The sequence below is a fragment of the Gymnogyps californianus genome, chromosome 5 (assembly GCF_018139145.2).
Source record: "Gymnogyps californianus isolate 813 chromosome 5, ASM1813914v2, whole genome shotgun sequence".
Classification (NCBI taxonomy): domain Eukaryota; kingdom Metazoa; phylum Chordata; class Aves; order Accipitriformes; family Cathartidae; genus Gymnogyps; species Gymnogyps californianus.
The window spans coordinates 53975186-53997444 of record NC_059475.1 but is presented as its reverse complement, the minus strand read 5'-3'; the positions used below and the strand labels follow the sequence as shown (position 1 = coordinate 53997444).

The window sequence follows — 22259 nt, the reverse complement described above, 5'->3', positions numbered from 1 at the left end:
GAGTCGTATTTGGACACTGGCTCTTGGTTCTGAGACTCATTTATCATTCTGTGTACTAGGGTAGTCCATGTTGGTAAGAGTACTAGAATCACAGACTTTTGTTGCTTCAGAATGGCAATTCTAACTATCATTCCAGTATCCAACATATATGGGTAAGCATATGAAACAGCAGATACAAATTACTGTTTAGAGACAGTTGAGTTGGCTTTAATCTCAGGGTTCAGGTATTCACACAGAGCAGATTTTGCATTGTCTCTCTTCTGGAAATGCCTTTGGGGTTTCACAGATAAAAATACTTTCAATGCCAGGGTTCCAAGTAGAACATTATTGGGGTAAAAATGCAGATAAAGTCTTCTTTGAGCTTGCCAAACAATCCCTTTCATTTTTTTCCTTGATGAGGAAGATGGCTTTCATTCTTCCTGTAATATTAGAAACACTCTAGCCTGTAAAATGATTCCCCAGGTTTTGGTACAGCTGCAGTGCTCTAAGGAGTAAATGTTACCATTTCAACAAAAGCCGTTCTAGCAGATTTTCTCCACCCTTCGTCATTACTTATCAGAGAGTTTTGCCTAACATTCTTCTTTACACAGAGTCTAAGCAGCACCAGAAGGTTTATTTCCTTCTCCTGGAAAGTTGGTCCATTTGCCTCCTTTTTCTGTGGTCAGGCATGCCAGAGTGCCTCCTTAAGAGCCTTTGCATGTGATGCTACTGAGAAACCTGAAAAACAGTGGAGGAGGATGAATTGAAGTTGGTAGATAGTGCAGTCTCTTGGATAATCCTGTCGAACTGCAGGAAATAGGCTTTAGTTTTTGTGTACAGTAAGTGTATAAACATAGCCAAAATGCTGCATTTTTCAAACACCCCTTTAATAATGGGAGGGAGGAGTGGGGAGGAGTTGTGCTTGTTTTTTTAAATTCAAATGCAAAGCTTCCTGTCCCTTGCATTTGCAAGGTGGTGGATAACTGCTCTTACCTACTGAAAAATGAGGCTGTTTGATGATGAACATACATCTCCCAGCCTTTACTCTGTCTCCTGAATGAGATAATCTTTCACCTCTTAACTTGTTGCATTTCCGAGAGCTCACTTTATCGGGCTGTGTCAATGAACGTGTTTCACCACAGGTCTATTTTAACTGAAGGCATGCCTGTAGCTGTACTCTTTCCTCTACTGCCAGGTACCTGTGAGGCTCCATCACCACGAGTAAGCTGAACGCTTGTTTGCAAAACCTGCCTCTTTCAGCCTGAGCACCCAAGAGATGAGGTGAATTCCTTTCTTGGGAATCAGAAAGGAGCATCCTGCTCGTGAGGAAAGTGGGCATAATATGAAAGTCTAGATCTACAAGGGGGGATCCTGTACAGACCGTAGCTTTGTGAAATGGTTGTCTCTGAAGAAGAGTTCAGCAGGGGGAACAAACTCCATCAGGTTGGCTTTATTTTGACTTTCGCCTATATTTTTTCTTTATTTTTTATCATTTCTCTTCAATCTAAGTTGAATTCATCATGTTCAAAAACCATAATTAGCACTCCTAAATTGAATGGAAATGGCAAGTTATTGGGAATTTTTTGAATAGTTTCTTATTTATATTCAGTTGTGAGATTTCCTCACTTGCTGCCCAGATGCTTCAAAATCACTACTTTATTAGAAGCGAAGACTGCTGCTCTGCAGATGTTCCATTTAACATAGATATTCAGTGCACAATTCCTTGTATGTCAAGCTAGGGTAAGGTTAAAATCGTGCCCTCAAAGCTGAGTCTGCTCTGCCCTCTTGTGTCTTTGGAATGTGCTGCCAAATGCTCCCCAAATACAGCTGCTTTATGACGAGAACTGGACTTTTCCCCCCACAGACTTAAGATGCAAACATACGGGTATTCAGATATGGATTGATTTTTCAGTGATGAGTACAGATCGACATACGTTTGAACTAAATCTGCTCTGCCAGTATTCCTCATGCACACACGTGTCTGAGGGGAAGGGAAAACAACTTGAGAGTATTTTTAATACAGCTCAGAAGTGCTGAAATAAACCTGATTGAACACTCTGTAAAGTTGTGGGTTTTATGAATAAAGTTGTGGGGTTTATGAAGCTTCAGCTGAAACATTATCTACTAGAGGAAGGAGTCAGGAAAGGGTTCTTCCAGATGATAGAGACAGGGCTGCTGTGAAGTTGTGGGTTGGCTTAGCTTGGCTGACTCCTTGACGTACCAACTTTTGACCTTAGCAGAAGTATCATAGTCCAAAGCTATGATAAGTTTACAGTGATTAAAGGGATTCTGAAGGGCAAAAAACCCCAGTCATGTAGTGATTTAAATTGAGATACCTTCAAGATAAGGTTCAGCTGCATGCTAAAAAAAGAACCTACCAGCTTCTCTGTGTGGTTGGTTATTTTTTTGGTTGAAAATGAACTTAGGAGGCAGGGGTGAGCTGGAAGTTCAGATTTCCTCCCCCTATTGTATTAGGAGAAAAAGAGGTTGCCCTGGCTGTGCATCCTCTCTATCCCCCCAGGAGCAGAGTGCAGCAGTGCAAGCTAGTGGAAGCTACAGTGAAGCACAGTTTACTGAAAATACATTTATTTTTAAAGAGGCTTAAGCGTTTTCAAATCACAGAGCCAACTACTCTATTAAAGAGTAGCTTTTCTCAACAAAGTAGGAAGTTTAGAATTTGGTACGCTCTGCTGTAAATCTTTCAGATAGCTTAAGGCTTAACATTTGCTCCATGAGTGTTGGATGATGACTGACCTGAGCCAGATTTTGACATGGCTGTTTTTCTCCTTATCTTAAGGGTGTTTACAGCAGAGACCAGCACTTTTCAGGAGCAGCTTTGTCATTTCTCTGCATAGAGCATTGTGCGATATAGAGGTTGTGCACCCTATTTCTTCAGAAATAATCCTGGCAGCCTTTCCAGCCACAGAGCAACTCAGGCACAAGCTGTGCTCCATTTGTAATTGCTAAGCAGAATTAGGGGATCACACGCTCGTGTGCTTTGGAGTCTGTTGCACACCTGGGGGACTCTAGGCCTCCTCTTGTGCTCCTTTGACAAACTGCGTCCTCCCTCCACCTGTTTCAGAAATTCACTGTACCAGCTTCTTTTACCTTTCCCTTCTCCTCTGCTTGCCCCTCATTTGGTGCTCCTGTTACCTTCTATGTGTAAACAGAGGAGATGATGCTGCTAACGAGACAGTACTGAGCCTGGTCAGAAGATAGGATATTCTTGAGTAAACACCTTTTGTTTTATGTTTTTCCAGTAACACTCTCAGGGTTTTGGTTGCTGATGCTCAGACTGGAGCTTCAAACAGGTAGTTTATTCAGCTGTTGTAACGACACCCAGTAGCATTCTTTTTCCTGAAACTCCTTAAACCGGCTCCATAAAGCCCTCCCTCGCCAAGGGGAGGCGAAGCCTTCTCCCCACTTTGCAAATGGGAACTCAGAGATAGGACGTGTTTGGTGATTGGGTCACGGTCTTGTGGCAAGAGGTTGGTGGTGCTGGGAATAAATACTCATTCTTCAGCCTGTCTGCTCTGCTTCCTAATCCCTAGATTAGGTAGTGAAGGATGGTGAATTACGAGGTAGGGAGACATGTTGAGACTGTAAATCTGAAGTTTAGTAGGCAGTGGCCTCCTCATGGTTTTTTTTTCCTAGCCACAGGTTTTGAGCTATCCTCACAGATGACCATGAACTCTCTTTTTAAACTCCTTTTCTGAAGACAAGGAAATGCAGTTTGTTGATCTATGAATGCAGAGTACTGGATCTGCAATTTATTATTTGTTGTCTTACCTCTCCAAAATCATAAGGACCAAAGAAATCTGAATAGGAAACTATTTTATGGTTCTTCTGTTCTTACGGTTTATTTTTTTCCCACAGTGATCCACAGCTGTCCTCTGTGTAAGTACTTCTCAACCTTTTATAGTGCAAGGACCATCTACCCTCGTCAAAAACCATCCAGGGACTGTCTTGTACAGCCCTGTCACAGTGGTTTCCATTTACTATCATGTAAGATTTGGTTCAACTGAGAACAGCCATGTATTAGTCTTATTTTTCCTCTATCTATTTTGCCTACCTGCTGAATGGGAATGTGTGTTCAGTGTTGGGTTTCTTGTGCCTTCTTCCTTTTGGGGGTTTGGGTATCCTGTAACTGTTTGGCAGTCTGTCTGCAGGCCACCGGTGGTGCATGGGCCCTGGGTAGAGGAGCACTGCTTAACATCTCTTACTAAAGCAAGTCCCAAGCATAAGGATTTCCACCAATTCTCACTGCCAGAAAACATTTTTCCCCAGCCAGTATTTAGTCTGCACCTTCCCCATCTTCACATCGCATTGCTCCTGTCGCTATTGTTGAACTTCATCCGGAATAATCCCCTCCTTGGCACCAACACCCTGGTTCGGGTACTCTTTCACCTCTCTTGTGTTGGTTAGCTATGTTATTCATCCTGTAAACTGACCTTCATCAGTCATATTTTCCACCTTCATAATAATGTTGTTGCTCCATGGGAATAGAGCAGTGCTCTGACAAAGCTCACCCCAGAGCAGGGTGTGCCAGAGCTGACTGCCCCAATGCTGTGTCGAGGGAGGCGATTGCTGCCTGTCACCCGTGACCTCTTAGTGCCAGCTTCCCTGCTGTCTTCAGAGGTCCCACTGCAAACACTCCCCCTGCGATCGTAATGAACATGATCCAAGCAGTGATGTCCGTTCAAAGGTGATGGAGGGATAAAGTGTAGGTAGCAGTGGAAGAACAGAAATGGCAGTTGAAAAAAAGACTGGCATAGAGAAGAAATGAGGATGGGGGTCAGAAAAAAAATGCAGAAAGTATAAAAGAGGCAAGAGGGGCCTCCCTATGAGATCAGATAATCTTGAAGAAAAGGGAGAATAATTTAAGGAAAATACAGAAAGCAGACACCGCAAAGTTTGTGCCAAGGCATACAATAAAAATGAGGACAAAGACGGGGGAGGAACATAGTGACAGCATTTTGACTTTTAAATTTAATTATGATGTGTTGTTTCTAACAACTAAAATGCTACAGATACTTTTGGTACTTGTCTGAAGTGAGAGCTGAACCCTCTCCTGATCTGAAGAGTCTTTCTTTGTTGCTGTTAAGTTGGCAGTTCTTGACCTGACATGGTCCACCTGGAGTCCTGGCCGTATTTCAAAGGCAGGTCTCTGAGAGACTACCAGGCACTTAGAAAAAGGAAGAAATACCACTAAATGTGCCCTATAAAAATGTACAGCCTCTTATATCCCAGCAATCCTTTGACTTATGGAGAGATTTTTCCTGCTGATAGCTTTGGTTCAGTAAAGGCTGCGTGGAGATAGGGTTAATAATTATGGTTATCTGTTTATCGTGTAATTCAATGTACGTACCCAAAGGGAGGGAGGAAGTGCCTGAGTTTTAGTTTGAGATCCAAAGTGGAAAGCATAGAAATTGCGTTTGTAATAATCTCTTGGGAACTAAAGGCACTTGTACGTAGCCAAGGATGGAAGATGAGGCGGAGTCTTTTCCAAACTTGCTGATTTAGAAGAAGTCTCTTCCAGTCAGCGGCATCCCAACACACAGTTCAGCATTGGCTCCTTGCGTGGGTTCTGGGTTGTATCACCTCTGTGTCCTGACAGACATACTGAGTCACTTCTGCTAGCGGTGCTCAGCTAATGCAGCTCCGTGGGAGGCATGCCATGGCTGTGGCCTCGTACTTAAATAGTTCTCAGACTGCTTTTATAGAAGTGCTTCATCCACACTAGGGCGCTCTGATGCAAATGAGAATGTTGCTTGGTTTTATACTGGTGGGTTAGGCTGTAGTGTCAATACGAAGGGTCAGTGATGGGGCCAGACTCATGTCACCCATTCTCACCTCTAGACTGTTATGTTTATTTGTTTGTGTATTTATTGTTGTCCTTTTTGGCAATGGTTTCACACGGTGACTGGTCGCTACTGGTTTGCGAAGAAGCAGTGACAGTGGCCAAGGGTCCAGCGCCTGACCACAGCTCAGTAAGATCCTGCTAAAGCAGCTTACCTCAGCAGGAGGAGAGGGGAGCATTCAGTGTACCACTGGGTGGTCGTTTGCATTTTGTGGATTGCATGGTGTAGTTCCATGCTGATGTAAAACAGTATTGAGATTGACCCTCAGCCATTGAATTAGGTCTGTCCTGGACCTCAGTGCAGAGAAGGTGTGCTGAAACTGCTGTCACTCTGATAGCAGGAGCTCGGTGATGAGAAAAAGCTTCAGCATGTGTTTGCCACCCTGGGAGGGAGGAGAGGATCATCACTGGCAGCTGGAGGACTTTTTTTTAAACCTACAGCTACCTTCAGAATTGCAGTGTGTGCAATTGAACTCAGAGTGGCAGCTTTCTAGTTGTAGGCCGTACTGAAATCTTGTGTTGAGCGAAGGTTTGTTTGTCCTCAGGTCTGGCTGTGAACTAATGGTCTGTTTTAGAGGCTTCAGTGGGCTAGAATTGCCTTCTTGGTGGAGAAAATGCCAGTGCTGTGCCAAGTCAGCAGGAGCACTTTGAGATGCTAAGAGTCGTCTTTGCTACTTTTTGTTGATCCAGGTGGTCTTTTCTAAGCACAAAGTCAAAGAAATTACTGTTTGCCCCCTCCTTCATCTCCCCATGCAAGTGTCATATAATCGGCAGGAACGCTGAATCCTCCCTGTCTCCTGTTCCTGTTTGCATGGGAGAGAAATGGAGGGAAGTGAGATGGAACAATACGTCCCTCTGCATCTACACTCTGAAGGCAAAGTTATTTGTGAGCCTTAAGCATATGGGTGGGAGAGCTGCCAAGCCAAAGTTGTTCCCAAGTATCTGTAAACTAAATCTGATTCCTTAAATTCGTCCAACTAAGGAACTTTCGCTCTGGCAAAGACTTGTAAATATTACAGTACCTGTCACTTTTGGATAATGCTTTCTGTTTTCATAGCAGCTTTGAAGTCTGAGATGTTTTGTTTAGCTTTGTAGAGGTTGACCTCAAAGCATCAATCTTTCTGCTCCTTTTAGGATGTATGAAAATAGTCTTTTCTTTTCTCAGAAAACTTCTTGTAGCAACAGTATTGCTAATGGCGGAGTTCTCAGATATTCTCAGAGCGTTGAAGCATGTATTCAGATATGTATACCAGAATACAGAGAGTTTTGCCTCTCTGTTATTTTCAGTGATTCAATTTTCTCTTCTGTGTGAGGGAACATGCATAAATGTATACTTATAATGAAGTGAAAAGCATTAACCTAAACAATGCTTATAAAGTGGTTTCTGGATGCATGGTGCTCTCAGAGTATATAGTTAGTTTTCCTGGGGGTTTAGTTTACATGTACTTTTCAGTTTCTGCACCATCTGCACAGCATAGCCTCCACCTGTTTGGATTCTCTGTGTTCGCTGGGATAGATGTGGATAGTAATAACAGTCAGGTTTTGCTTATTTTCAAGACAAGTTGCTGGTTGATATAAACCTGTGACTTGAGTTTGCCAGATACAGTTGCTCTCATCATTTGTGCTGGTCTCCAGTTGGTTCTTGGAGGAAGGTGTCATGCTGTTTCTCTTGAAATAAGTCTTAGAAGTGAGTTTTGGCAGACCGGTTCTGAATTGCAGTTCAGTACTGCGCAGCTAACTCGAGTTATAACTCATTTGTGACTCCAAAGTTAACCTGGCCACAGCTAGAACTCCATGGAGGCAGTACTTTTAAGACTGTGCTCACTGAGGAGGTAAGTTGGATAGTTGCTCTTACTTGGGTGATGTTCTTGCTTTGACTTTGTCAATGTGCACACAGCTTTTGTCTGAAAGTCTTTGGGCCCGCTGACCTGTCCCAGAGCTGAGGCTGAAGCCAAGGTTCTCTTTGCACTTGAAATTGCAACCCGGTCCTCTTGAGCAGTGGAGATGTATGCTCAAGTACTTTGAGTCCTACAGTGCTTTCCCCCTTTCCTGCTGCATTCCTAGGGGAATCAGCGTTCTCCTACAGTGAACAGGATGTGAATCCTAGAGCAATTCAACTTACTGAGTGACTTAAGAGGGCTGGGGTTTGACTCCAGCCTTCCCGCAACCCCATGTGAACAAGCACAACATCAGCAGAAACGCTCTGGAGCAGAGCTGTTCTCTTAAATTTTACCGTGGTTCCCATGTTTTTTCTCTTTAACCAAAGTCCACTGAGCAATCTTGCCAAGGTGTCTCAGAGTCTCAGCGGTGCTCTGACTGGCTTTGCCAGACCAAATGAGTGCTGCTTTCACGGCAGAGAGGTCCCAGTGGACAGTGGGATGTATTACATGGCTGGCACCTTGGCTGAAGTAAATCCACACTGGACTCTGCAACCTGAGGGGCCCTACAGTAACGATGGCTTTGTGAGACTGCCTACTCCAGCCACACTTGCTGACCATTCAGGTTTTTGTAAAATGCTTTAGAAAATTATCCTTGAAGGTATAATGTTAAGAGCTAAGATCCCAATTGCTTTTCACCTCACTGGCTAAGTCTTGTGCAGCTACATATTCCTAAGTGGGTGATCGTTTTTGCTGCCTGTGAAAATAGGGGCTTTATATTTCCATTTAGATTATCTGAAAATTGGGCCTTTCATCTTGTGAAATGTTTCCAGAAACCCAAATTCAGGCCTGGGTGATAATCTTTCCGGTGCTTTAATATCAACTGTTAAAGTAAAGCTGACTATCAAGAAGCAGTTAGTATAGAGCGAGCCGGTAATGATGCAGCTGAGAAGCTAAACCCCTCATCTCCATTTGAGTCTTTTTTTTGTCTTGCAGATGAGAGGATCTGTTCACCACCCTTTATGGAGCTGACAAGTGCCTGTGGAGAAGATACCTTGCAGCTTATAGAGAAGAATGGACTGGCATTCCCGTTCAGTATGTACATGGGCTTTTTCTTGGTGCTTCTAGTAGGTTCTGAATGTTGCACATGCACCCCCCAAGATGTAGCCAACACTGTGGGAGTATGGGTTTCATTGCAAAAGTGTCAGGGATGTTAAAACCTTCCTGAAACAAATGCTCTGAAGCAGTCTGCTTGGAATGTGGAACAAACCCCCTCCCTATCAGCTTTTACTTTTCCTTTTATTGATGTTCCTTACTTGAAACACCTCAGTACAGTAAACATGCGTTCCTGGGAAATGCTAATAGTTCTAACAAAGTTAGCTGCTTGCCCTGAACTTGTGCAAGAAGTTTCTCCTGCCAGCTGTGTTCACTATTTTTCTTGAGAAAATCACCGCCTTGCTGACTGCTCCCTTTTTTCACCCACCGCTCCCTTTCCCTGGTCCAGGCTACAAATATAACCTTAGAGGGTAGAAGAAAGAGTGTAAAAATTACCATAGATAGCAGGCTCCAAGGGCCCACAGCCTCAAACAGCTGCTATGAACTGTTTGTGCTTTGTAGCAAGTTTCACTGTGGGGCTTGTGCTTTAATTCATTCTTTTATTTGATTCCTTGCAGTATAAAGTGAGCAGAATCGGTTAGTCGGTGTTTGTTCCCTTGGTGCTTGCCTCATTTGTAAGGTTCAGAGGTAAAGTCATGTGGAAAAAGCATGTTTTGCCCTCCCTGCCATCGCTCTCCCAAATGAGGCAGGTCTCCTGAAGCTAGATTGTGAAGCAGTAATTTAAAGCCCACTGAATGTCTTTGACGCCCCCTTCCTCACCCATGCACACTGTCCTCTCGATACAGGCTGGCTAGTGCTCAGTAGTCAGCAGCATAGCCCATATATTCAGAAAGCCTGAATCAACCCCTCTAAATGATGATGAAATTAAAAAATAACACTGAAAATTAATATAACATGATATTGTGGGAGTGCTTTTTCTGTCTCCTCTCTCTGTCTCTTTTTTGTCCCCCTTAAAAATGCTCCTGCTTTCCAGAGCATGTGTCTGTGAGACATCATATACCACTTTCCAAAATGTCAAGTTACCAACTTATTTTGGACTCTAGTGCAGGTCATCTGTCTTTTGTAGCTGCCTGTCCTCTTGCCTGGCAATTTGACTCTTCCAACAACCCCCAAAGAAGTCTTGTCCTGTCCACCCCCTCACTACTAGCAAGTTTTCATGTCCTCTGCTTAACATATAAATAACACCAGCTCTAGTCATCGTGTGGGTCCCAGGGTCTTCAGCTCTTCTCTGGTTTCATAATAGCAGGAGCATGTCATTTCTTTCCTCTTACTGGTTTTAGGATGGAAGTGAGAACCAGGATATACAGAACAGATAAAGAATATGAAGAAGAAAGAACTACTGGGCTCTTTCTACTTTTTTTGTCTCCCTCTGTGGTTGCCTGCAAAAAATATGTTGTATCTTAGTTTGGTTCAGTCCATTCAGTTTCCTCCTCTTCCCCAAAAACAGGGAGGTAGGAAAAGAAGTTGGTTTCCACTGTGTCCCAGTTCCCTTGTTTTCAGGACAGTGGTGTTTTGTGGTACCTGTAAAGTAGCTCCAGCCTCAGGCAAAATCACATACTTGTGAAGATGGCCTCTGAGTAGGCAGGATGGCCTACTACCAGTTAGTACTGGTACTAACTTCTTAGCTGATGCTTTGCACCTCTGTGGAGTCCTAATAATGACCTCTGCTTGCACCTTAGTTACAGGGAGGAGCTGAGAGATTAGGGCTTGGAGCAAGCCAAGCTTTGCAGTGATTGAGGACACTGTTCAAGCAGAGACTGTCGCTGGTATCTGGTACAGTCAATGCCTTGGTCTGGTGAACTCCAGTGTTTGCACGTGTGGGTGGGAACGGATTTATAAGGGTTTTGTGTGTCCTGTTTCAGTGGTGCATTGTTTTTTCTTTTTTATTTACCCAGTTTGTAAAACCAGAGTGGCCCATGGAACCAACTCTCATGAGGTGAGTTAAAAAACTTTCACAGTGTTATCCCCCTGCTTCCAGTCTGTCCCCCCATGGTGGTTTGGCTGGTGCTTTCCGATCCTGTAGTAGGCAGGATGAGGGCTATGCCCAAATGACTTCCCTTCCCCCGCCTCTTGCTCATGTTTAATTACACCATTATTTTTTCAGATTTATCTGAAATGAAGTTAAATATGACTTTAATCTCTTGACATGGAAGTTCTTTCTAGCAGTTTCTAGCTTCTATCATCTAGTTGCTTTTAGCAGTTTGTAGTCTCCAGTCAGCTCTGTCTGCAAGGAATCTCCTTCAGCCTCTCTTTGGTGGGAGGTCACACTAAATGATGTTTCCACCTCACCATGTTTCTCTTCCAACATGTATGTGGTACAAGTGAGCAATGGTTTTGTGCTGCAGATGAAGCAGCTGGTTCCTCTCCTTGACGGGAAAGGAATAGCAAATGGAGACCGTTTTCAGGCATGTTCAGTTGTAATAACTCGGTTGGAGCTGTGGGGAGAACAGGGCTGGTGGAACTACCCCTCCTTCCCGTAAAGCAATTGCAGTTAAAATGGTTGTGTATTCCTGGAAGGAGTGCACTCCCTATGAGCCTAGCTTCTTCTAAATTTAGGCGAGTTGAGTCCTGTTTTAATTCTTTTCCATTTGTGCTTCCTGCCTTCCTGCTTACCACAGCTCAGTTTTGAGAATCCAGCCCTCACTGCTGGCTCTCCTCACGCCTGGCTTCCTTTGTTAACAACGTGGTCGTCGGTCCAGGTTTCCCAGCTGCTTCTGAAACATGCAGTATGTTGCTGCAGCGTCTCTGAGAGCTGAAGTAAAATGTAAATCTAGACGAGCAGAATGGCTATGGCTGAAACCTTGAGTGACCAGCACTTCCTTTTAAAATGCAGTGAGATTTTTTGTGCAGACCTTAGCTTGGATCATTTTACAAGCTGACAGACAGTCCTGTTAGTTTGCCGGAGCAGCCACTATAAATATTTGCTATCATTCCCGAGAACACTTGGGGACTGGCTTCTTAATGAATTTAAGACTCCAGCTTCCCTGCTGATTTTTCTGTCAAGAGTTCCTCTGCAACTGCAACCTGAAATGCATGAACCTTTCAGTGCTTGTCCAGTCAGACTTGGACTTCATTTCCCTGGTGAATCTTTCTTTGCTCTTCTTTCATACGGTGCAGACATACCTCAGCCTCCTGCCAGAATTCCATTTTCTAGGAAAAAATCAGACTAAAATACAGTTGTAGGCTGCACTTTATCACAGGAACTTATGACTAGAGCCTAGGAGGACCCCTGGAAAAAAGCCTAAAGTCTTGCATGGTACTTTACATAGTTAGTAGTAGTAGTCACTTTTGGAGTTACTGAGTTCTCAGGAGTGATCTAGAAGTGTATTTATGATCAGAGAGGAACTGTCTTGTAATTGCTATTTTATGGTCAATAATGGCAAGGGAAGCATAGAATAAATGCTCTGCTTACAGTACAGTCTGTCTAAAAGATGGAGGATAGGTCTACAAGCAAGAAATTGTTGCCTGTTTTATTAATGACTTCTTCTTCAGCCTTTGGTAAATTGCTTCATTTTCTGTAGAGATATTCCCACTGCAGAGCTGACGCTGGAACTAGAACACAGCCTGACTAGAAACCTGTGTTTCTTCATAAGATGACTATTCAGAAGGTTCAAGTACTGGCTAACAGGGACAGCTGAAGGTGCAGGCTTGAGTTTGGGTTTGGTGCCAGCCAAGGCTGGCGGACGCCGCATTTTGCAGTGAAAACACAAGCTAGTTAAGCCAAGGTGCTGTTAGTTAGTCTTCTTGTGGTGTCCCACAGTTCTACATGGCCTCTGCACTAGAAGTTGTGTCCGCCAGCTCAGCACTTGAACCCCAGTTTGCCAGCACCGTTTGTTAGAGTTGAACAGAGGTGATGCCTGAAGGTTGTCCTTCCCGGCTGCCAGCAGGTCAGAACATAACCGACCTTTGGTAAACCTGCCGTGAGACATCACTGAGACCCATAACCTGAAGAAATGTGTCCAGAATGACTCTTTTTCGAAGTGTTGAGCAGACAGGAATGAAAAGGCAGAGAATCACTGTGGGTTTTGAGACTGAATTCCTTACGGACATTGTCAGTAAAAATTCTTGGTGCCAAATGTTTTGTTTTGGCTTCAAAAGAGCTCTGCATTTATAATGAGGAATGTTATTTGGAAATTATGATATAAAGTATTGTTCCCATGTTACTGCCAGACACAGCAGGTCTGTGCTAGATGACAAAGAGTAAGTGCACCCTGCAAGCGAATTCTTGGAGCTGTATTCATGCATGCTAAAAACCATGAGACATCGCAATGAACCAGCATAACAGAACACCATGGGAGTTACATGGGTTGTGTGCTAGTCCATGGGGCAGAGCTTTGCAGAAGAGAGGTTTCACATGGTTTCCGGTAGCCTAGGTCAGTTCTGTGCCAAGAAGATAAACTCTCTGGGTTTCCACAGTTCGAAAATAGGATGATAAGTACCTGCTCATCTTATGTTTGTTTGTGGGGATTAATTAACTAATATTTGAAGAGAACACAATAGGAACAGCACAGTTCTTGCCAGTATGATGTTGTAGATACTATAATGCCAACAGTCTACACAGGAGGAGGAAGAGAGCAGTGTTTATTGCCACCAGTGAGAGATGAATGAGACATGATGATATTGCTGTGAATTATCTTGATGGACAATTCTGCTGGTTCGAGTAGGTTTCTTGCACAGGTTGTTACCACTCACAAATTCACTCTGTGCTGTCAGATAGATAGCATCTGGTATAATAGAGACAGAGTAAGAATATCAGCTGCAAGTAGGTATTGAATGCACACATTGACTTGAACTCAGAAAATGTTAATCTACTGAGTCATTGTGCAGGCGTGCAGACAATTATGTGATCTAATGTGGTCTACCAGATAAGGAGGAATAAGGACAAAAATGTGCTCAGACTTTTAACTATGAATATGTAATCACGACATCATTTACCATGGCTATGTTTTTGAACAACAAAACCTATTATATTTGCTGTTTTTATTACAGGGACAAACTAAGGTGGTAGCAAAAATTCAGTCTGAAAGTACAGCATATATCAAATGAGCAACTGATCATATATAATACATGAGAGAGAGCACAAAGTGGCAAAGTTTCTTTGTAAAATCCTTCCAGTGACCCTGACTTCACTAAGATACAGCTAATCTCAGAAAGCACGAAAACTGACAGAAAGCATATGGAAAGAGCGAGCAAGCAGTATAACTCATCTGCACCATGCTGAGGCAGGAAGCTCCAATTTTATTCTGTGTATCGCTGTGGAGTCACTGTGGAACCCAGAGGAGTTCTCTTAGCCTCTCTGGACTGTCTTGCATCCCGAGTGAAACAGTAGGCCCAAGCAGGCCAGTGAGAAAATATGAACAGGCATAGGAAAAAACTTGTGTTTCAGAGCTTAGTAACTTTTCTTGTAAGTGTTGTGCATCCTGCACTGACTGAGGTAGGCAGCAGGCTCAAGACTTGGATGGTTAGCTGTTGTCTTCAAGGCGGCTCTTCAGAGGGGGAAGGTGCTCTAACCAAAGCATCCCTACCTGTGGGAGGGAGTTTTGCCCAGAGGAAAAGAGGATAAAACTTATGTCAGGTTCTCTGGCCTTGGAACAGTCCTTACTTGTATTCACCTGACTACCAACATGCCCTCCTGCCACTGTGAATAACAAGGCCCAGCATCACTGCAGTAATGAAGAGAGGTCAGTATTCAGATAACTAGAGCATAGCTTTTTCAGGGCTTTGAGGATGGAGAGCAAACCTAAGTTTATCCTCACTGCTGTGTAGCGGCACACTGGTATAAAGTAATTTCATCACCTGTGCCAGAATGGTGCCTGCTGCTGGTTCTGCATAGGAGCCATGGCAGCATCCATACTCCAACAACAAACCTGCAAAAAGGGGCACCTATATAATATATATTATAATTATGTATGCATGTAAGCATGGTAATGGAGGGATCGATGGAAAGAGCAGTGTAACGTGCTGAAGATATGCTGGCTCATGAGAGTACTTCTGTGCACCTACCAGCATCGCTTCCGTGCTGTTTGAGGCAGCTGTTGTTCATCATTCAGGCCCTATGAATGGCTTCCTTCTTGGCATATTTGTTCCAATCCCTTCAAGAGGACTATCCATTTGGAGCAATGGGATGAAACCAAGCCAAGAAAATCATTAGGCTGGAATTTGCTAGCAGTAAGAACTACTAGAATCTGAAAAAAGTTCTCTGATGATGTGGGTGAAACCCTGGTGCTTAGGCCATTGCAACTGGACTGCACCAAACCACGGGAAATGGAGCTGTGGGGAAAAACTCATATAGTTAGTACACAGAGCTGTTCCTTCTCTTGTTCTCATGATACACGCTTGTATTCAGTACAAACTTTGTCATCTGTGTTGGTCAAATGTTCTACCCTTTTGTTGTATCGGCAGTTGCAGTAGCTTCCCGACTAAAAGCAGCAAATGAAATTGCAAAGAGCTGAGAAGAAAATGTTGATTGAAAATGAAAGCTGCACTGCCAGTAGTCTTTGGAGAGTTGTGTGTCAGTGAAATGAAACGTAATGAAATAGGACTAGCTGCTGAGAAGGAATTCACACGTGGTCAATATATACCCACCAGTAGATGTTCCCCCTCACGGCTAGTCAAGTGGTGGGTAAGCATGAAATTACTGAAAGACTTGTGCCCAACTGTGTGTGCGTGTTTCCAGATGGCGATCATCTTCAACCAGGAGGGCCTGAAAGCTGTTCGCCCCCCTTGTGTCATTCAGAGCTTCATCAATCACAATGCCGTGCTGTATAAAGTCTTCGTGGTCGGGGAGTCCTACACAGTGGTGAAAAGACCATCTTTAAAGAACTTCTCTGCGGGAATCTCAGGTACGTTGTGCCAATTTAAAAGGAAATGTCAGTTCTGGGAGCCTTGGCAGCAAACAGCTCAAAAGAAAAATATCTTTGAAAAGGCTGCTGAAGTGAAGGCAGCTGGTTTTTACATACCATGTTTCCTCTTCTATATTATTTCAATAGGAAGGGAGATAACTCATCTGCTCTGGAATACATACGAATGACATTCATATAGTAAATATTTATGCAATGGTAACCTGAGTCTTACCTGTTAGAAACAGTGTTTTATGTCATGTGGAAAGGGGGAGAGGGAGAGAAATTCTTTCATTTTACAGTAAGTTCATGTGTCATTTGTTCCGGAGTTTGTTTATAAATGTGCTTTGGAGAGAATTTCCTGGATTCCATCGTTTCAGAACTTCCCCTCCCTATTTTTACCTTGATTATGTATGTGTGTTTAAATTAAAGATCACTTGTGCTCACCCCTAAACGAGCCTCTGTTCATGAGAGGCCCAGTGTTGTAAACCTTGGTGGGAAGTGTCCTTTGGTTTGTAGATACCAGCTGTGTTGGGGGGAAAGAGGAATGGATTTGTCAGTAAGGACAGTGATCCTCCTATATGTCACCAGAAAGCAGCGCTTGAAGGGTTTTCATTAAAGATTACTTAAATTTCCTTTATGGAAAAAAAGCTCCTTTCCAGAGAACTGCATTCTGTGGCCCATCAGAAGCAAAAAGGAATTAGCCATGCATGGATGGGAGGATGATCTACTTGCAACTGGACAAATCGAGGAGGTGGGGATGGGAGGGGAGAAGGTATCAAACTAAAGGAGATGAATGAACGAGTGCCAGTTTCTTGTTACTTTTCTTGGTAGTTTCTGCTGATCTTAGTATGTCCATGTATGCTCACCACTGCGTCCTGCACACAAATATGTATTTTGTTAGTATATGTATAGTAGGATCTTGGTAAAAGTCTTTGTAGGTATGTATGCCTGTATTTACATTTAGGTCTGCTCTATGTCCTGATCAAATTAAATAGGCTAGAATCTGTGTTCATATAAACTGTTAGGACTGTTGGTCTATACTTTTGCTGGAAGGGAACGTTTTAAGGCATCTTTCTGAAAATGCCTTAGCTAATGTCTCATCTCTTAGTGTAAGACTTGAAAGTTGCCTGGAAGCCCACATAAACATAAGTTTTGTGGGCAGATTAGGATAAGTGTCTGGCTTTCTTACCCTCATCAGGAGAGTTTAATGGGGCCGTGCTACAGGCACCTGACCAGGCAGATCTGGTGATTAAGCAGATCTGGCGGCTGTGAGGCACTCCAGGAGCTGACTGGCTGAAAGTACAGGGCCTTTCTAAATGGGAGGAAAGGCAAGAAGAGTGTATGGTGGTGTCAGACTGCAGTGTATTTGGGTTTGCCTTTCACAGCTCCCCCATCTTTGTTGTATGTGGCCCTGTGGCTGCTCTTAAATGTCCACTCAGAAAGACCAGCATAGCAGAAATACTCTATTGCTGGTGCCACCTGCGTGCTGAGACTTTGGTCCAGGTGTTCCCATGCGGGTGGTCTGTATGATGCCATCAGTCTGCTGTGGTGGGAATCCCAAGTCTCCACTTGCTGCGGTGGATTTCTCCCTGCCAGTAAAATCTCCAGCACAGAGGGAGTGGGGTGGGAGGTGCTGGTACAATTCTCCCCATGGTTTCCACTGTGGTATGTTAGTGGCTTCTGTCACCTCAGGGTGTCTCCTGCATTCCTGTGGTGCCTCCAAAAGGAGGGCATGTCCTGACCATGAAATTTACTGCTTTCCTCCATGGTGACAGTGCCCTCCCCAGGTTCACAGGGATCTCAGTGTACTCTGGGTGCTATCGATCTACTGCCTGCAGTGAATGCAGCTTCTCCCTTCTATCACATGCCTTCCCATTGGAACTGTCACTTTGAGTATAGCAAATTAGTAGAAATTAACTTCATTATCTTACTGACCTTAGTTAATTGGCTCTGGTGAAGGAAAGGAAACCGGTTTCTATTAACCCTGTGCAGTTCTATTTATCTGTAGTCCAAGGTCCGAAAACCGTGGGTGACGTGGCCGTGGGTCCCTGCCTGTGGAGGCAGCTAAGTGCCAGCAGGCAGGAGAGGCCCTGTGGGTGGGGTGGGTGGTGGGGGACTGCCCGCTAGGGATCAAGACTAGATTCCCGGGGCTGCAGTGCCATCTACTGTTCCTTGCACTAATCCTTTGGAAATTAAAATCTGGTATAAAGTTATTTACAACCTGCTTTTAATTCCAGACAGAGAATCAATATTTTTCAACAGCCACAATGTTTCAAAACCAGAATCCTCATCTGTCTTAACAGCAGTAAGTACACTTGTTCTTTTTTCCTCTAGCGCGGCTGGAATACTATCTAGTCCTTTCTTATGGAAGCATTAGTAGCTAGTGACTCTCCTTGACAAGTTGTCTGCTTCTGTGTTGCAGGCTGAGGTCTGTTTGGTACAACGAACCAGCATGACTGTGTCCCCCTCTGGTTTTCCTTACCGAGCTCCGGTGAGGAAGCACTGATGCAGCAGGGCTGTGCTGCTTGCCAGGCCTAAACTCCCCAGAGCTAATGTAGGCAAAGGGAAGAAGGAGGTTCTGAATGCAAATACCTGGCCTTTTCCTGTCCAGAGAGCTTAATAAGCATAAATCATCCTTCTAGGACTCAGTTCTGTGAGGAAGGACAAATGGTGAAAATTCAAGCAGAGAAATAGCGTTGGGCAGGGCCACAGAGGGCCAGTAGCTGTCTGTGGTGCGAGCATGCCCAAGCTGTGACCACGGGACCATTTCTGGGTGTCTTCCGAGTCCAGCAGTGCCAGCAGGCTGCACAGTTTCATGCTTGCATTACCAGTCCTTTTAATAAGCTTTGCATGTATGAATTCTAACAAGTTCTCGGGCACTCGACTGCTGAGAAAGTCGCTTTACAGGACTGGGTCCTTTCAATCTCTGAGTCTCCAGATTCGTTTCTGTTTCACAAGCTCTGTTGGGGAGTAGTTTCATAGTCGGCAACGATTAAATTTTAAGTTGTGTGCAACACTCATAGGCATGTCATGGTTTAACCCCAGCCAGCAACTAAGCACCACGCAGCCACTCACCCCTCTCCCTTCCCAGTGGGATGGGGAGGAGTTTCAGGGAAAAAAAAGTAAAACTCGTGGGTTGAGATAAGAGCAGTTTAATAACTAAAGTAAAATAAAATATGATACTAACTAATAATAATAAAAATATAATAATAATAATAATAATAATAGTAATGAAAAGGAATATAACAAAAAAAAGAAATAAAACTCGAGAAAAGACAAGTGATGCACAATGCAGTTGCTCACCACCCACTGACCAATGCCCAAACAGCGATCTCCCCCTCCTGGCCAACTCCCCCCTGTTTATATACTGAGCATGACGTTCTATGGTATGGAATATCCCTTTGGCTAGGCTATATCAGTGATATATATTTATAGTTATCAGTTAATAAATATTAAAACTGTAATTGTGCTAGTCATAAATCCCTTTATGGCTAAATTTACTTTCAAACTTAGAGAGAATATATGCTCCTGTGTTTTACCTGCCATCTCTCGCATACACGTACATATTCCATAGGCGCTTCTGTAGGCATAACAGCGTACTTCTGCTGCGTAACACGTTGTTTAAAAAGTGAAGAAAATTACATCTTCCATTCATAAGTAACCTGAGTTACTCATTGTAATAAATGTTTATAGAATAATTTATACATGAAAACCCACGTAAAAGATACCCTCTTTGAATTAGCCTCTGCCCTGAAGATATCAGCTGAGTTGTATTGTATGGCTCATATTAAACTAACAGCAGGAGTCTGTCTTATCAGCCCTTTAACATAGGCCTTAATCTACATTGAAATAACAGAATGATATCCAGAATCTGCAGCACAGCGTTAAACACGCCAGCTGTATTTGGTTTTTTAAGGTGTAGATCTAGTACTTAAAATAGTGAGTCTGATTCTCCATTCGTTCCTACACTGCTCTGTCTCTCAAGGAGCTGCACCAGTACGAAGAGGAAGAACTAGGTGCTTTAGAACAGGTGAACTTCCAATAAAGGAAGGATTCTGAATTATGAAAGCAGTTTCTCTTTGGTGTCTTTCTGTCTCGTGCCACCAGTTCTCTGCAATTAGATTTGGTGGATATGCACCTGGAAACCTCTGAAAATCAATCTTTCCGCTAAAAAGACTGTTTCAGAGTCCCTTAGTAATGTGTCTTTTTCCACTATAGCTGGATAAAATCGAAGGAGTATTTGAGCGGCCAAACGACGATGTCATCCGGGAAATCTCTAAGGCACTGCGGCAAGCTCTGGGAGTTTCCCTCTTCGGAATTGATATCATCATTAACAATCAGACTGGGCAGCATGCAGTCATTGATATAAATGCATTCCCAGGTGAGAAAGACCTTTCCACTCATGCTTTGTGAAAACTGTGCTTAGTGTGAAGTTTTACTGCTGGTTTCTCACATCACCGCTTCCCAGGTGGAGGACAGGAGAGCAGCAGCCAAATCGTTCTGAGATCAGATACTGTTGAATCTGAGAAGGGCAGAACCCTAATCTAGATATGGAATGTGCTACTGAAATATCAGGTCTTAGGAGATACAGTCAAATTTTAGTGGCCAGCTGTAACATGGCTGTCATGCCCTTCCCTGCAAAGGGATGCCCAGGAACTGAAGTGTGGGACTGTGTGCTGGGACCTGGCCTTTCTGGGCCTATCCCTCATTCTGAAGATGAAAAGAAGAATAATAAATTCTATTTTAGGAGAGCCTTTTAAGATTTCTTTTTTTCCAGACTCTCTGTCATTAAAGTGTTGAGGGGGTGGAAGCAGCAAACTGTTCCCTTGAACATCTCTTCCTGTGCAAATTGATTCCCCATGAAAAGACATTGGTGCACAAAAGCAACACCACCAGGAATCTGAAGAAGATGATAAAATTGTAGGTGCACAGAAGTAGCTGTAAAGAGTTAAATATCCTTGCAGGTTCTCATAAGTGCGTCCTGGAGTAAAACAATAGAATAAAGCATGTGAAAACAGGTAAATTTGTCCTCCACTTTTTTTAGTGCAACATATGTCTTGGAAACAACTAAACAAGTTCCTTGGCCACTGGAATTGTTAAAAGGAGTTGTAAGCATGTATAAGGGGAGGCATTAATGGTCTGTCACTTGTGCTAAATTCAGTAGCCTAACACAGGAAAAGAACATATCATCTCATTTGATGCTGTTTTGCATGGGGTTTTTTCTTTGAGAATCTCCTCTCATTACCTGAATGGTGATGTTTGTTTCCAGAGACATACACAGGCTGTTACACAGTTTGTTTAATCTGTCATTGAAGACTTTGAGTTTTCAATATGGCTGAGGTATCTTTACATGTAGAGATCTTGCCCTGAGCCCCCAGTCATCTTAATCTTTCAATTCAGGTCCTCAATCCCACTGCTACCCTGTAGTGCCTTGCCTGTCTATCTCCCCAGTGGCTGGCTTCCTTTTAAAACTCCAGCCCTGCTATTCTCAGGTCACTTCGCAGCTTGGTTCTACCATATGGTGTTGATGCAATCTGCAGACCTATGGAAACAGTCTTCTGCCAAGAGCAGTGAAACAACCTAAATTGGGTGTCAGGTGGAGCCATATCAGTTTTATGAATGGGATTGTATTTCAGACACTGGGTCTTGAAGTCAGTGATGCAGGACATTCTTTTGCAATCCTACATCCTGCATTTTCATTTGGTGTTTTGAGTTTTTTGTTTTTTCAAACGTTGTTTTGGATTTGGTACTTTGCACAGACTGAAATTCCCCTTTTCTCGAAATGTTGAAAAGTCCAGATTGGGGAACAACTAATGGCAAACTTAACTATTTAAAGAGGAGTAATGTCTTCTTGTTGTGGCGGAAGTTTGCAGAACTGCCTTCAGTCTCGTGCTCTGCTGTACTTCTACCCTAAGGCAATAGTTTTCGATTTTCAGCCCAAGTCCTGTGTTTCAATCTGCACAGTAATTGGTCTTTGAAGAGACATTGAATTAATAGAGTGTTTTAGTCCTTGCAGGAGGCTTGAGGGCACGGGGAAGCTTCTTATGCACAGGTCTACACTGTGTCTCACACAGGATTTTTGTGGTGGTGAACATGTGGGTAGTGAAGGTAGCTACTGGTTTTATCACCATGGGATAGGTTGAAGACCAGTTGGAGAAAGTCTAGAGGATAGCAGCAGGGACCAAACATATGGAAGAGAGAAGGCTGGGGGTAGACAAAACTGCCTTCAAATTTGTAAAAGGTAGCAGAACTGAGAGAGATGAGCTGCTTTCAAGGGCTGCTGAGGTCGGAGAAGAAGCAATGGGGTAAAAGACAACAGAAGAAAAGTTGCATCTCAACACAGAATACTCTATTGCCCAAAAGCATGTTCAGCCCAGGCAGCTGCGTTTCCCTCCAAGGGCCAGTAAGATTAAAGGCTGAGCAGCTTCAGGGGCTGGCTTCACTGATGGAGCCAGCACCTTGCTAATGAGAAGTTCAAATGCAGCCCTGCTCAAAAGAGTCACTGATGGGCTGCATCAGCGGTGGGATCTCACTGTTCCTGGCTCAGTGCAGTCCCGGAAGGGGCTTTCCCTTGCCTCTGTTCCT

The 22259-nt window shown here is 43.6% G+C and overlaps 1 protein-coding gene across 2 annotated transcripts in view; it reads left to right on the top strand.

Annotated features, from left to right (window-relative positions):
- Nucleotides 1-22259, top strand: part of ITPK1 (inositol-tetrakisphosphate 1-kinase) — a 158331-nt gene that overhangs the window by 126046 nt on the left and 10026 nt on the right. For both annotated transcript variants that reach the window (XM_050898437.1, XM_050898438.1), the window contains 5 exons: nucleotides 8713-8811; nucleotides 10728-10768; nucleotides 15509-15674; nucleotides 17912-17979; nucleotides 19893-20055. In XM_050898437.1, the coding sequence (XP_050754394.1) occupies nucleotides 8713-8811; nucleotides 10728-10768; nucleotides 15509-15674; nucleotides 17912-17979; nucleotides 19893-20055 (537 nt within the window). The remainder of the gene's footprint in view (nucleotides 1-8712; nucleotides 8812-10727; nucleotides 10769-15508; nucleotides 15675-17911; nucleotides 17980-19892; nucleotides 20056-22259) is intronic.